This window comes from Centroberyx gerrardi, chromosome 8 (genome assembly GCF_048128805.1).
Source record: "Centroberyx gerrardi isolate f3 chromosome 8, fCenGer3.hap1.cur.20231027, whole genome shotgun sequence".
Lineage (NCBI taxonomy): Eukaryota > Metazoa > Chordata > Actinopteri > Beryciformes > Berycidae > Centroberyx > Centroberyx gerrardi.
This window is the reverse complement of record NC_136004.1, coordinates 18,880,896-18,896,197: the sequence shown is the minus strand read 5'-3', so window position 1 is coordinate 18,896,197 and position 15,302 is coordinate 18,880,896. Positions and strand designations below refer to the sequence as shown.

Below are 15,302 nucleotides of genomic sequence, written 5' to 3'. Positions count from 1 at the left end.
AAGTTTTCCGTTCTCTCTCTGTGAACATGACAAACAGCCACGCTGTTGAGTCGGGTTTGTGACATTGAAGAGTGAAGCCAGGTCTTCATGCACTGGTGCTTTCTACAGTAGATGTGATATTGGCATTGTTCGATTGACATGGTGTTGCAGCTGTGGATGTGATGCATATGGATGACTGTACTTGTGCGGTCGACGTTGTGTGTTTTATGCTGAGTATTTTCGTATTGTCGACTCTGTAGTAGCCTGCCCTTTTGATGCGCCGTTATGCAATTTTTTTCTAATTAAATGTTGTTTTTGTCCCGGTGGTTTGTGTCAAATAATGTATCCCCTAAAAATGTGTTTACCCTGGCGGTGTGTCTTGGCCTCAATTTCACGCCAGGGGAGAAAATAGGCTTAAGGAATTGAGGTTACATTTTTGTGGATTGTTTTCCTATTACTGACCTTTCAAACAGTAAAAAAACGTTTTAAAAACATTTCACGGGATTACAAAGAATGAAAGTAGCCTAATAGTAATAACCAATTTGCCTCGAAATGAATGGAGATCACACTTGTTGGTGAGGTTGTTATCTCAAACAACAAACTTCTATAAGGAAGTTGATAAATTTACCCCAGGTAGGGGAGAGTGGGGTAAGGTTAGCCAGTGGGTAAACTGACTTTCTCCATTTTGCTCTGGCTGTAATGGAAGAAAGCACATGGGAAAAGTAGTAGGACTAAGCACTTTTTTTGTTACATATTGGGTGTAATGACTGTTGTGTCAATGCAAATTTGAAATATGAAAATAGTTAGGCCTATAGAGACAGTGCATAAAATAGGCCACGCCCATCGTGGGAGAAATCACTGCACCGCTCTCCATTCACCTTGTGTGACTGAATGTACATCATTGTCATTATTCCCCAAATTAAACATGCCTAGCTGTTGTGTGGTGGGCTGCACGCCAGCACACTTAAAAACCGTGAATTACAGTTTTTTGTGCTCCCGAGCAAAACAAGGGAGCCGTTAAGAAGAAAAATGTGCATCCAGGCCATAAGGAGAGAGGCGCTGACAGTGGTACATGGTAGAAGAGTGGGCCCCCGCGACTAAATAGCCTACACTTAATGTGGCCAGCATTTTGTCACTGGCAAGTAAGTTACCAGTAGGCTAATTATCTAGTTATATTCTTATAAGATAACCTGAATGTTAGATTTGTTTAAAAGCTGCTGTCCTAACATTAGGTTGCTACTAAGCTAACATTACTGAGCCAATTCCTCTCTATAAAACAGATGAGTTGTGTGTTCATGTGTGGGTCTCAGGATATTTTGCTCTGTATTGATTGCCATTCCAAGGTGCAAAAGTAATGAGAAATCTCACTGACTTGTTAGTTAACATAAGATAGTTAACTTAGCAACAATCCACTTTAATAACCAATGTCACGTCAGCGTGGCCCAAATTTATAGTCTGAAAAGCATAGCTGTATTTCAAATTTTTAAATATGAAGTGAAATTACTCAAGGTCAACTTATTATCTTACGTAGTGGTAAATGTCTAAGTATTTCACTTCAGGCCACTGTGTGGGATCATTTATCCAGCTTTATTGGAGTAATGAAAAAGGACATTGATGGAGGCCAATTAAGTTAATTTTTTCAATGTACCTTTCCCTCTCTGTTGGAGGCAGTGTGCCGAAATAATTCTTTGACATACTTGCTTACTCGAAAACAGGAAAAACCTTGTCAGGCTGTCCATTTCTGAAAAGATTTCCCCCCGACCGCTGCTTTTGCGGGGTTTGTTGCTTTTGAAGTATGATGCACTCCGCAGTGTGTTCATGTTGATTTGCTAAGGTATAAAAACTTGAACTAATTAGCAAAAGGTTAGTAACAATAATATGTCAGCTCCCTCCACTGTTAAATCTGGTGTGCCTCAAGGTTCAGTACTTGGTCCATTACATTTCTATATCTATAGGTTACTACTTGGCGATATCATCCGTAAATATGGTGTTCAGTTTCATTGCTATGCTGATGATACTCAGTTATACTTACCTTTACAATCTGTTAAGCGGTCCCATTTGTCTAATCTCAAAGCCTGCCTGTCTGACATTAAAAACTGGATGTCCTCTAATTTTTTACTGTTAAACTCTGAACAAAACTGAACTGCTAATCGTCGGACCAGTCAAACATAGGTGTCCAATTTCACCTTGGAACTTGATGATTGCATCATCACCCAGAGCCCAACTGTCAGAAATCTTGGTGTTTTATTTGATAAACTTTGACTTGACCTAGTCCTGAATTACTGTGGGATGCACTTTTTTTTTTCAAAATGGCTGTGGGGTAAAATGAGCCAAAAACTCAGAATATCAGAATTAGGGAATTGCTGTTAAGGTAAATCTCTGATGTATACAGTAATATTTAAATGTATTGCTGTACAACTGATATTGTTTTCATTAGGGCCAGGTAAAAATATTGATTTTCCGATTAATTGTTATTTTCATTTGGACAATCTGATATCGATTCTTAAAATCCACAGATCGATCTTTTAATCTATGCCTTTTTTCAGTGGATGTGTGCTGATTTTTGCAAAAATTGTATTTGTAGAGGGCCTCCCTTCCTCCTTTTGTCAATGTTAAGCATTAACCTTTTTAGTAATGCACCATATTACAGAGGGTTCCCTGTACAGTTCACAGCATTAATTCTCAGATAATTTCTTTCATATCTAACCAGTATTGGTATTGTAACTGAAGTACCCCGATTGAATCAATATTGAATCGAAACAATATCGAATCGGGACCTTGTGAATCAAAATCGAATCGAATCAGGAGATCAGTGCTGATACCCAGCCCATCTGATTTTTGAAAAACACAATTTGAAAAAATTAAAAAAAAAAAAAAGACTCTTCATTATGTCATTATGTCCCAAGAGGACATTGTTGGTGACTTATCGGTGGCAGTGTAGCTATAAAATAGACCTAGTCTTATTTGCATTCACTATGCGCCAAAACAATGGTCCTCGTCAACATCACAGACACTCTGACTGGAGGTGTGGCTCTCTCAGTTGACTTCGACAGTCCCGCGGATTATCTCATCTTTATTTTCCAGTTTCTATTCGCCACAACTGCGGTGCTCATAGCCGGCACGGTAGTCATTGGGATCTTGGCCACAAAAGCACTTCGCCTTCAAAATAGGTTTATATTTATGCTGAACACCAGTATTTGTGATACACTAGTTGGATTGTCAGTGTATTATCTTGGTTTATTTGATGTTCAGGAGGGATATCCGTCGAGAAATGGCACTTATAATGTTTTAACTTCACTTCTCGGGGTCAATATACTGACATTTTTATTCGCACAATTTGACCGATATTTTGCTGTTTGTTATCCATTCATATACAGCCGCTTCATAACCAGACAGGTTGTGATATGCATTAATGTTTACTGTTGGTTTTATAATTTTGCTCACTTGCTCGCCAGAAATGTGTTGCCAGTTTCTAAATCCATACAACTGTACGCATTCAGCATTGTTAGTTTACAAATCATTGTGCTCACCAAAGTGGTCATGACTATTAAATTGTACTTTGTTGCCAAGTTCCAGCTCGAGCGCGAGCCTCCCAGCGCCGAGAGAGAAAGCAAGAAGGAATCGTTAAGAATCATCATTTTTGTTGTGATAAGCTTCTTGGTGTTGTGGTGCCCCTCGTTTGTCAACATTATACTCAGACTGGTGATAGGAAGAGGGTTGACTTTTAGAAACGAGGCGACAAACCTTTTCGCCACCATGGCTCGTTTGAACGCCGTGTGCACACCGGCCGTGTATATGTGGGGGAGTCCGGCTCTGAGAGAAGCCATGGTGAGGACGGTGTGGGGCAGAGTGTGTCCAAGGCGCAAGAGGAGGTAAGGGGTAGGAAAACACAAATAAGCTGCACGTAAAACCACTGCCAGGTTCAGCATGTTTTTCTATATGTGCGTTCAACTGAATTGTCTGTCCCCTTCCTGCAGAGTGGGCTCCTGCCAAAGGAAGGGAGATAAAAATAAAAAAAAAGGCCGTGGACGACTAAGTGACGCTGTGGGAAAATAGGACGAGGGGACACCTGTGTGTTTCTGCCATCTCTCCCTCTCTTTCTCTCTGTCTGATTTTGGGCCAAGCATATTTTTCATCTGCATTCACACAGCTGTAATTCACGCATGATTCACTGTCCTCCTGGTGACAATTTCACACTCAAATTGAATCTTAATTCTGTAATTTTCTTCAAATAATGAGATGGCAAAATGATGGCAGGCCTTTTTAATTATCGTGATTTATTCCAACTGAACAGTAGGCCAACTGTGCAACTTTGCCTAACACTTTATTATCATAGGAAAAGGCCAATCATTTTGCCCTACAAAGACAACCAGCAGTAACTTCTTTTTGTGTGTTTTCAAGATCAACAGTAGGGTTTAGATTTCATATCAGCAACCCATTAATCCTACAAAACAATGTTCACTCCACTTCTAATGACCTACTTCGGACAGGAGATAAATTAAATATTTTTTCTCAGTTTCACTTCTCATGCAGTATATTGTTCTTTGTTCATAGGCCTCTAACTTGTATTTTCATTTAGATTCTCCATCATGCACTAATTCAGCCCTCCTTCCTCTTCACATTGGATTATGGTACAATCCATTGACTAAAAATGGGAGCTTGACTATGTAGACTCAGAATGAATTTAATTTTATAGTATTTGTGACATGTATGAACAAGACAATAGATCCAAGTCCCACTCCGTAATGCTCTAAGGTCAGTAGGTTAGAAACGTTTACATGACGTGTCTGTATTGCAGCCTGTTCTACATTTAGTGGGGACATACAACAGGTCAGTAAAACATTGGCATTGAACTTATCTGTTTTAACTTGTTTGCCAACACTTAAAAGACACAAAGGACACTGTGATGGGATGACCGGTTTCTTCCCCTGCAAACTGTGTGTTGTATGTAAGGGTTCCCTTAGATAAGTGAGGTATTTCAGGGGCATTGTGAGATCCCAAGGTTATTGCAATAACTTATTTTCGACTCCATACCACTAATAATATGTAACTTGTCCTTGTGGCCTACAATACATGAGAATAATAAATAAACACCATAGGGAGGCTCGTCATTCTGTCACAGCACAAATGAGTTAAACAAATCCAAAGAAACCACAAATGGCAGCCATATGGGCCTGGTTATTTATGTTCTGAATACAGTCTGAAGGAAATAATGGGAAGGACTGGAATAGGTTCTTGTTCAGAGATGATGTAGCACGGGTGACTAGGCTAGTTATCACACTTTTTACTACTCAGTGGTAGGTTATTTATCTGCATTAGTTTGTCAATTTTTTGTCACACTGTGTCAACACATTAAAAAATGAGTATGATCCTAGATAAACGTTTTCTTAAATAAATTGTATGTAAACTTTTGAAAGATAATTCCTTTACTTGATTAGAAATAGAGCACCTATAAGTTAAGCCTATCTCCAGTTTATGTTCTCAATATTGCCTCCAGTAAAACTTGTCTCTCTACATAATTTTACTCTCCTTATTAATAATTTGGCAAATGTGTTTATTAGTTTTTCATGATTTAGTTTGATACTGTCTAACAACAGAGAAGGCTATATTATGTTTTCCTCACTAAAATGTGTAAAGTGACTTTACAGCCACAGATTGTTCATAATACATTGCTAAAAACACGTGCACACACACAGGAGCACACACACACACACTCTGATCCTATTTCTTGGAGCTCTCATGCACTTATCTCGTTTGCTTTCTATCTGTTTTTATGCCCTTTGTTTTATGTACACCACTTTGTGTCAATCCTATTTATCCAAATCGTTGTATAAATAAACTTGAATATTGAAATATTGACAATGTCAGTGAATATTGTAAATGATAAAGATGCAAGAGGGATTTCTGCTTTTTGTTAGAAAAATAAAGATTTCTTGAGGACTGGTTGAAACAGTAGCCTACCTCTGCACGATTAGAATGATTCCGTCATTGAAAATAATCCAGTTAATGATTCAAATATTTGGGTATATATGTCACCTTGCTTCTGATTTACCAGTATTTCTGTTTGTGTATTTCGATTGAAAAAGACCAAAAATATTTTCTGTTTTCAGAGGTAGACTTTCAGAAGTCTCCTTTATTGTAGGCTACCATCTCTGTCACTATTTGTCAGTGAATTTGGTACCAGCAGAGGGGAACACATTTAGTTTTTATGTGGAAAGAATCAAACATATCAACCCATACAGGCCAAGGGAAGTTATCAGGTCAAGATGAAAGCCTATAAAACTCAAATTGAGCTTAAAGAATGTGCGTAATTTTGGCTGTTTTTTTTTCTCTCTCAAGCTTCATAAATGAGACCCCGGATGCGCTGTCTGTGGTGCTGAATCAGCACGAAGTCAGTGTAGCTAGCCCATGGGTGCTAGTTACAGACGTTTCTATGGTTACATTCTGCTACAGTGTACCCTATAGGTGCTAGCTACAGGCGTTTCTATGGTTACAGTTCAAATTGAGTCAAGTCTGGGGGTCCCATCCAGAAAGGGGGTGGGGTGGGAGGAGTGGCGGTTGCCTTTATTTATGAAGGAGATTATCTGAGGCAACAGAAGCAGCAATAATGGTATTATTTTTTCTGGTCAACATTCCGACAGCAAAAGTGTTTTCATACACTTCCAAGCTAGCTAGACCTAGCATACATTAGAAGAGGTTGGTGTAACAGCTATAGCAGTTAGCTAGTTATAGCTAACTACTGTTAGAAGTGCTATAAGTAAAAAAAATATTGAAGAGACCAGCACAAAGTGGAATTTTTCTTATCATAAAAGTACCCTACTTACTAAACTACATGTACGCCAAATTGGTGAGTTCCGGAAATTTTGAACATTTACAGTGATTTCTACGGTATGTTGCATTTGGTTTCACCTGATAACGTGACACGAAACCCCCTCAGGGAGAGGACTAAAGTTTATCTGTCTTATGCTGTACAATTTCCCTCGTTTGATGCTGGTTCCAGGAAGATTTTTGCATCTGCATATTGGCTGCTTTAGTTAGCCTAACTTTAACTTTCCTGACTAATTGGTCACAAGAGAATGAAGCAACGAGGCGCGGTTAGGCTATTTAAACCAGCGACTTGAAACACAGACAGACAGACTGACAGACAGACTGGGACTCCGACTCACACAATGCTGATTCCTGTAAATATAACGCTGGTTCCTTTGGCATTTGACTTCGACAGTGCTGGAGATTATCTACTTTTCTGTTTCCACATCATGTTCGGTGTCAGCGCCGTGCTTCTCGCTGGTTCGGTGACAGTCGGCATACTGGGCACCCACAATCTGCGCATCCAAAATCGGTTTATATTTATGGTCAACACAAGTATTAGTGACACGCTGTCTGGCTTCGCTGTTTTCTATCTTTGTCTCTTTGATGTACGAGTGGGCTTGTCGGGTAAAAACGGAACCTTTTACATTTTAACGTCACTCCTCGGTGTGAACATCTTGACGTTTCTATTCGCCCAGTTTGATCGGTATTTTGCTGTGTGCCATCCATTCTTCTATAGCCGGTTTATCACCAGGCATTTGATACTGGGTATTAATGCATATAGTTGGATACAAATTTACGGTCAATTACTGATACAAAAACTGCTCCCATTGTCTAAAGCTATACAGATACAAGTATACGGCTTGATCACTTTACAATTTATAATCCTTACGAAAATAACAATGACTATTAAATTACTTGTCGTGGCCAAATACCAACTCGAACGAGACCCGCCGAGCCCAGAGAAAGAAAGCAAGAAAGAGTCGCTGCAGATCATCGTGATGGTGGTGGTGTGTTTTTTGACTTTATGGTTTCCATCCCTGGTGAATTTGATATTGAGAGGTCTGTCTGGAAATGGTGTGATGTTTGAAAATGAAGCTGTAAACCCTGTGAGCATCTTGGCCCGGTGTAACGTGTTGTGCACGCCGGCGGTTTACCTGTGGGCGAGTCCTTCACTGAGGGCAGCGGTGTGGAAAACCGTATGGGCGAGAGCTTTCCCCAAACTACAAAATAAGGTAGCTTTATAGCGACATGTGCGCATAGACTGGATGCAAAACAAGCTTTTTCTCATTCCATTTCCAAATAGACTGCAGGTGCCTTGACTCCAAACAGTCTATCCTCAGCCTATCAAAGACCAATATAAACACACCTTACCCCAAAATCACTGTGCGGAATATTTTAAACACATTTTAGCTGTCACAGAGTTTTGCCAAGATCTCTCTCACTCAATTTGTATCTACTCTTTTTTATTATATCAGCTTTTCAGAGAAGCAGTTAATGTAGGCTAGAAATGAGCAAGCCAGTCAGGATTCTAAAGTCTGACTGAATAAAAAAAAAAAAATGCCATAGCTTACAAGACAATGCATGGATCGTTTTCACATTCAAAATAAATTGTATCTTTTATGAATAAAAATATTCCCATTTAGGCTACTGTTTATTTGTTATTATGTTGAGAACGTTTATACCGAAAATTGTAAACCGGACAATCATAAAATAGATGACAGATGAACTCGTGGGGCTGTGACAAGATTCTATATAGGCCTAGTTTGAAAAATGTCAATATCTAGATAATAAATAAAAAATGTCAGACAATTTATGAATCCAAAAATGTCACCAGATTCCACATCCTGCTCCTGTGTTTACGTTTTGAATAAGGATTGGTCTTTATAATATAATCTGTAGTTTGACTGCAGAACATGGGAATTTTGTCACCAATGCAGAGGGAATTAACACACCTTTCATTTATCTGAGCAGACCAATTTCCCATGGGCTATTTCTACACACCATGTTTAGCAAATATTGTTGTGTGGTCACTTATGGGATTTAAGTGAAAAGTGGTGGCAGTCAACTTGTGATTTTTACAATTGTGTTTAAACAGACCAAGTCAAAAGTTTAATAAAACTCCTGGTCTGGTTTGATCTTCATAATCTGATAGAAAACACTATGGTATCTGCAAACAACATAAAACCATATTGGCATTAATAATTTTGGCTATATATTCCATAATTATGAATCTTAATATAATTTAATATGCGTCTCAAAGCTCTTCCTCTTCTTTTGCAGATTCAGTTCAAATGATGGCCTTCTTTGGAAAATGATACAGAAGAGTCAAGAAAGACACATAGTTTACTGTATGTCCAACAGTGGAGCAGCAGCCGGCTATAACTTTATCTTTATCAAGAGTGGCCATACATTTAAAGAATTTTCTTGATGTAGTTGGCAATCTTATAGAGTAAGACATCAGTCTGTTGACATAGCTTGTTCCTCCCTCTAGCTTCCAAATCATAGTGTCAAAATCTATAATGTTCTCATATGTAAATCATCAAAAGGTTATTCCAGGCTCTTCTTTTGGCATTTCTATAACACCAGGCTGTTACTCTAATCCAACTGAAGGGTTAATGAAAGTTTTTCCATCTGTATTAAGTGGAATGTAAGACTATCAACAGGTTACTAGTAAACGTAGAGTAAACAGTGAAATTTGGAATTTCCCCTTTGGTTGAAATGCTTTTCTACTGCCTTCTTCATGTGTCTTGAGTTCTTGTCAAACAGAATTAGCCTATGTCTGATTTTCAAATTTAAAAGCAAATGTTCAGAAATAGTTTATTTCTTAACTTTCATTCTATAAAATGTTGTCATAATTACCCACATCCTTTGTTGCAAAGTGTATTAAATGCCTCCCAAGATTACAGCCGATCTAGACCATGTGTGTTCCTTTGAGATATTATGCTGAACATTTACTGCACCATTTTGAAGCTGTTCAGAATTGTTCAGATACCATTTATTATATATTATTATATTATTTTAGCAGTCTTATTCTATGTAGTTGCATGATAAAATGTCAAGGCACTAAGTGCCCAAGGGAGTAAAATCTTAATTAACTATCATTAAGCTTCTGATGTTCCAGCTTTAAATGCCTATATCTGCAAACTCAATTTTGCCATGTGATAATCCATAAAACTGGTTTTATTTAGAACAAGACGGAGGATTAAAACAATGAAATCGAGAACACAATTGATCAAATATTTAATGTTTGGTCCACTTACAGAGCCCGTACAGCTTGCCTCCGGGCAAATTAATGGATTGTTCAGTTCTTTAAAAAAGCTGTTTTTACCCTTGCACACAGAACTTAAAGCCACAAACCAAAAACTGTTTTCAGGACGGATTTCATACAGTGTAAGTCAACCAATTGAAAAAAATATATACTGCATACAGTATCACTTACCTCTAAGTAGTTCTATTAGAGTAATGTAATTTTGCTTTTATTGAGCAGAAAGTTAACTGCTAGTCATGCAAACCAAATGTGATGTTTCAGGGAAGTCGTCAGTGCCTGCAAAAAGGTAAAGCCACCAAGAAAAGGTAGCTAACCACAAAAAGAGGCTGAGGTTACTACTGCCCCAAAGAACCACCTCAGGGAAGTGATACAATGTACACTAGATAGATAACCAATTCCTTAACAGAAACCTGGACATAAAAATTACTCCACTACAATATGAAAGAAAATTAAGATTGAATACAGACAAAGTAGGGAAAAGCAGGACGGTGCCTTTATATTTAACACAATTCAAATAGTTCTTTGCATGGTGTGTTGGGTTGGTTTAGCAGTAGATTAGATGCATGATCCCTGTGAGGATAACTGACATAATGGACAAGTCTCATTTGTGGCCAAAAAAGTGCAGAAATGGCTAACAGGTCTATTTTTCTTCAAAAATAAACGTATTTAGCCCTGTTGAGCTTGAAAAATGTCGCAAATATTTTACATTCAAATCACTCACGCAACAGATTGAGATGGTCATATAGTCATAGCCAACCTTTCAAGATAAGTTTGTCAAAGTCACTAATAAAAAGTAATGCAGAAATTTCAATTAAAGTTCGATTTGACCAGAGTTTTCTGATCGTCCTACCTCATTTAAAAGATGAGGGTGAATATCTTTTCATAGGACTACTTGTTCTCATGGATTTTCTCAAAGTAATGATCGGAGTATTACGTTTTCTGGTAAACACACTGGACAGCACTTTCACGCCTAATTAATTCAAAGGCATGTTGCAATGTGCATTCTGCCATCTAGCCATTGTATAGCCAATAGCCATTTGGCTATTGGAACCACCTAAATGATCAAGGAAGCATTTGAAATGAGAGGATCCTATTGATCTGACACTAGTCTCAGTAAATTTACATTTCTACAAGGGAAAGTTGCCATGCAGCACCCTCTGTTGGTAGTGGTAGGATAAGTGACAAGTGGACTGGGAATGTGCATTTCATTGCATGTTTGCCATGCCATGAATATTTGAAACAGCTAATTTAGCTAGATTAATTGAGCAGAAGCATAGCATTTCATATTTGAAATCACAAATAGAAATGTTAATTTAATGAAGTGAGTCCATTGCTATCACTCGGGTTTCAGTTTTAAAAAATGCAACAACTACAGTTATTACTCACAGCAGTCTGGGCGATTAGGGGCAAAGCACATGTAAACAGAATGTGCCTATGGTCTTGCAAGGTGTAGAAATGTAGCTCAGAAAAGCTAATAAATATACACAATATTTTATGCAAAAAATATCATCTTTTTATATTTATTTGCCATAATGGACAGTGTTATCTGAGTGCCACCCTGTCTAAATTCATGCAGATGAGCAAGATTAATTCACATTTTGACAATGAGAAGACATTCCCTTTTTTCAATACAGTAGCATGCTGTCATGAGAGGGCCAGGGTTTCATTTTCCCACCCTAGAGGCCTTCTCAACAGCTTGCAATACTGGAGAGGACAGAAGAATGGTGCAATCCAAGCACATACTGTATGTGTTGGTTTAAACTTGTATATCACTGTATATCTTATTGTCTTATAGTTTCATCACTGAGTAGTGACCAACAGCACATCTGCATTGAACTTCCTGGAGTCTGCTCTACTCAAAGATAAATTCATCTTATCATCTTCACAACCACTGGACAATTCAGTCAGCTTCAGCCAGAGAACTGAGAATTAGTGAAGGTGTTTTCTGCTGAATCATCTGTCAGTGACAGGTGTCTAAAGAAGCTGCTGCCACAGACGGTGGAACAGAGAGGCTCTAGCAAAGAGTCCATTGTACACACACAGGTGTCAAAGTGCACTGCGCCAAGCCCATGCGCCTATGGGTGTTTGTTCTAATGCATGTGTGCATATGCTTGTTTTGTTGTTGCGTGAGGCTGTGTGTTTATTCACTGCCGACAGGATATGCATGTGGGTGCATGGATGTAAATTCATGTGGGGATGCGGGTACATCTGCAGGTGTGTGTCGGCTCTACCACAGTGTCCAGGGGGGCTGCTTGAGGGGGAAGGAGGCCAAAGAGGAAACATTGACGGGAATGGAAATGACGGCCCATGGCAGTGCTTGTCTCTGGAGAGATCGTCTGATCATCAGCCTAGAACAGACAAAAAAAAACACATTCATATACAAAAACAGATTATATTCATGTATATATTTGGGTAGCAGTTAGGAACGAAGCAGATCTGAATAACTGTGTGTGTGTGTGTGTGTGTGTGTGTGTCTCGTACCCATCTCGTCCCAGCAGGAATAGTGCAGGTATGCTTGGCTTGGCGGTGCTCCCATCAGTGATCATATCCAGGTACTGACTGTCGTTATCGACTGCGTTATCTGCAATCAGTACAGCTTTGCCTCCTGCCTCCTCCACCTGTCGAGCCTTTTGGACAAAGGAACAACCCCTGGAGCACACAGACAGATGGAAACTGTAATTAACACTTTAAAAATATGTGAGCAAAAAAACATGAAAAAACATGAATTCATGATAGTACCTGTGACTTTCATACTTTCATTCATTCATTCAAACTTTGTTGTTTAGACAACAACGTAAAAGCACAATAAAATATTCTTAAAAAATCACCGCAACATATACCATACACAGATTGACTGATGAGAGCAGACAGGGAGTCAATAGCTTGATACAGTGCAACAAAAAATATCACTCATTGGTGCTAAAACAAAGTACTTATACAGGCACAAAAGGCTGCATCATTTCATGTGCAAACTAAGCCTTCTTATAGCTTGTTCTTTTATTTCTGTTTCCATTGGTTCAATGTCTCTGTCCCAACCCTCCATGGTTGAACGGCTCCATCCCCACCTTACACTTCCAGTCTTATATCACTGGTTTGCGCTCACATCCTCTCTGGCATGCAGGTATATTAGATATAGGACACACACACACACACACACACATACCCTCTTTCCACCAGGATTACTTGTCCCTGGATGATTTCTCTGTCTTTAAGGTCTGCGCAGCCATCTGCTGGGTCCGCTGGCACAAGTAAGATCTCATCATACGACGAAGTCTGGCAACCGGAAAAACAAAACAGAGAGGAGTATTACAGATGGGAACAGTGTGTGTGTGTGTGTGTGTATGTGGCTAGCAGATCCTTTGGGCAACAAATAGATGCAGCAGTTTAGAGGGCAGAGTACTCACAAAATCTCCTCCAAAGTCTTTAGCAGGGGCTGCACTGAAGATGTACCCTATCTCCTCAGGACTGATGACCCGGAAATACAGCAGTTCATTGACCCCGAGACCTGGAGCAGTCCAGGTTAAAGAAAGGTCAAAGCAACATACAAAACACTCATAAGGTAGTTACCACAAAACAGACTCTCTGGAAGATGCTGATGACTGCACCAGCGGCAGCAAGTGACTGTTAGGACTGACCACAGGAGCAATGTGACACGGCATCTATGGAAATTCACGGGGGTTTCGACATAGCACTGCATCATGCTTGACTTGGCAAGTGACAAATCATGAAGCCACAACAAAAGCCTGTCATGTTTTCACCGCAGCTACGCTAGCATGTCACTGACCCGTTAGCTAACGTCAGCGTCGCTAGCTGTGCACTAACCAGCTGAAACCAACCTGCCTCTGCCTTGTCTCTCACCTGACGTGCAGCTAAAATGCACGAAAACACTCCAAAGGCAAACAATCCATGCTGCTGTCCGGACAATCGTAGCCATGTTCAAGACATTTGCAGAGCTACGCGACGTTACAAACACCACCAGACTCAGTGTGGCTTTATATATTTGAAGGCGGGCTTTTGCCAAAGTGTCCACATCGATTGGCTGAGGAGAGAGCGATTCGAACGTTTGTTTATGAGGCACTTCCGTGTTTGTTTCCTTGCGCGTGCGTACCTGGAGCTTGACAAAGAGCCTTACAGAGAGCCTTCGGTGTTTTATCTCTGATCTTACCTGTACCATATGCAGCGAGCAGTGACTCGGTCAGGGTTGAAATTCTCGAGAAAAAAACGAAAAAAAAAAACTCTGGACTGACAGTTGCCTACCATGTAATTGCAACATGTTGGGTTCAAATCCTTGTGGAACTCTTTTTTCTGTGTCTCTTTTCACTGTTAACTGTCTAATAAAGCAGAAATGCCATTAAAAAATATATTTAAAAGTCCACTTCCCCTGACATCCATTTTTTTGTAAATATGGATGATATCCAGACCAAAAGCAATCATAAAGTTAATGGTGTGACAATTAGAATAGATGTAGGCCTCACTGCTGACCAACATAGGCTCTTGAAGAGAGTAAGGCATGTGTGCTGGGTTTGAAGAGCCTACATGTAGGGAATGCTGTGGTATAAATGCCCTTCAGACTGGTTATAAGCCCCTTTCAGCTTATATCTCCTTGTGTGATCAGTGTTAGCAATGAAACTCTTATCTCAGTGTTTCAGTCTGAAAAGGGCACCTATAGGACACAAAGGGCAGGGGCAACCTGTGGAAAGTTTAACACAGTTCACATGGTTTTCAGAAAAATTTTCTTGGAGGACACACGTGATGCACATTGAGAAAACATTTTAAAAAATTTAGGTATTTTTGAGTCTTAGATTTCTGGTTTTCTGCTTTGGGAGAGTTGTATTGGCTGGACTTCCCCTAGACCACTGGAATAACACGTTTTATTTTAGTTTTGTTTCCTATTGATGTGGCAGCAGTGGGACAATGCATATTTATTTTTGTAACCTCCACCAGATGGGGCCAGAAATATGACTGAATCAAGTAGCACTTGATACTGATTATACTGATTTTAAAAATGAGTAAATTAATTTTTGGGAACCTTCCTACCCCTGCTCAAAATTTTACTTGAGTCATCTCTACATTATTACTCTTAATTGTATGCCAAGTGAACATTCAAGTGAACATTCGGTTCAGTAAAGAAGCCAGTAGGCTACCTGTCTGCTAAGATATAACTCTATTCTTGTTATAGTTTAATGTAAAGTATAGTAAAATGTTAGACAACAGTTAACCTCCCCACCATCCCCACCATTGTTAA

General features: G+C 39.3%; 3 protein-coding genes across 3 annotated transcripts; 2 read left to right on the top strand and 1 right to left on the bottom strand.

The window, feature by feature from the left end:
- The first annotated feature begins 2,967 nt into the window (after window positions 1–2,967).
- Window positions 2,968–3,855, top strand: LOC139927472 (uncharacterized). Its single transcript, XM_071919624.2, has one exon. It carries the CDS (start codon window positions 2,968–2,970, stop codon window positions 3,853–3,855), a length of 888 nt encoding a protein of 295 aa, XP_071775725.2.
- Window positions 3,856–7,148: 3,293 nt separating this feature from the next.
- On the top strand, window positions 7,149–8,033 carry LOC139927482 (G-protein coupled receptor 183-like). Its single transcript, XM_071919637.1, has one exon. It carries the CDS (start codon window positions 7,149–7,151, stop codon window positions 8,031–8,033), a length of 885 nt encoding a protein of 294 aa, XP_071775738.1.
- A 1,983-nt stretch (window positions 8,034–10,016) lies between these two features.
- LOC139927374 (protease-associated domain-containing protein 1-like) lies at window positions 10,017–14,036 on the bottom strand. Its single transcript, XM_071919501.2, has 5 exons — window positions 13,916–14,036; window positions 13,462–13,562; window positions 13,221–13,330; window positions 12,539–12,706; window positions 10,017–12,405 (listed from the first exon to the last, which is right to left on the bottom strand). Exons 1-5 carry the CDS (start codon window positions 13,989–13,991, stop codon window positions 12,285–12,287), a joined length of 576 nt encoding a protein of 191 aa, XP_071775602.1. The 5' UTR covers window positions 13,992–14,036; the 3' UTR covers window positions 10,017–12,284.
- Window positions 14,037–15,302: the final 1,266 nt, after the last annotated feature.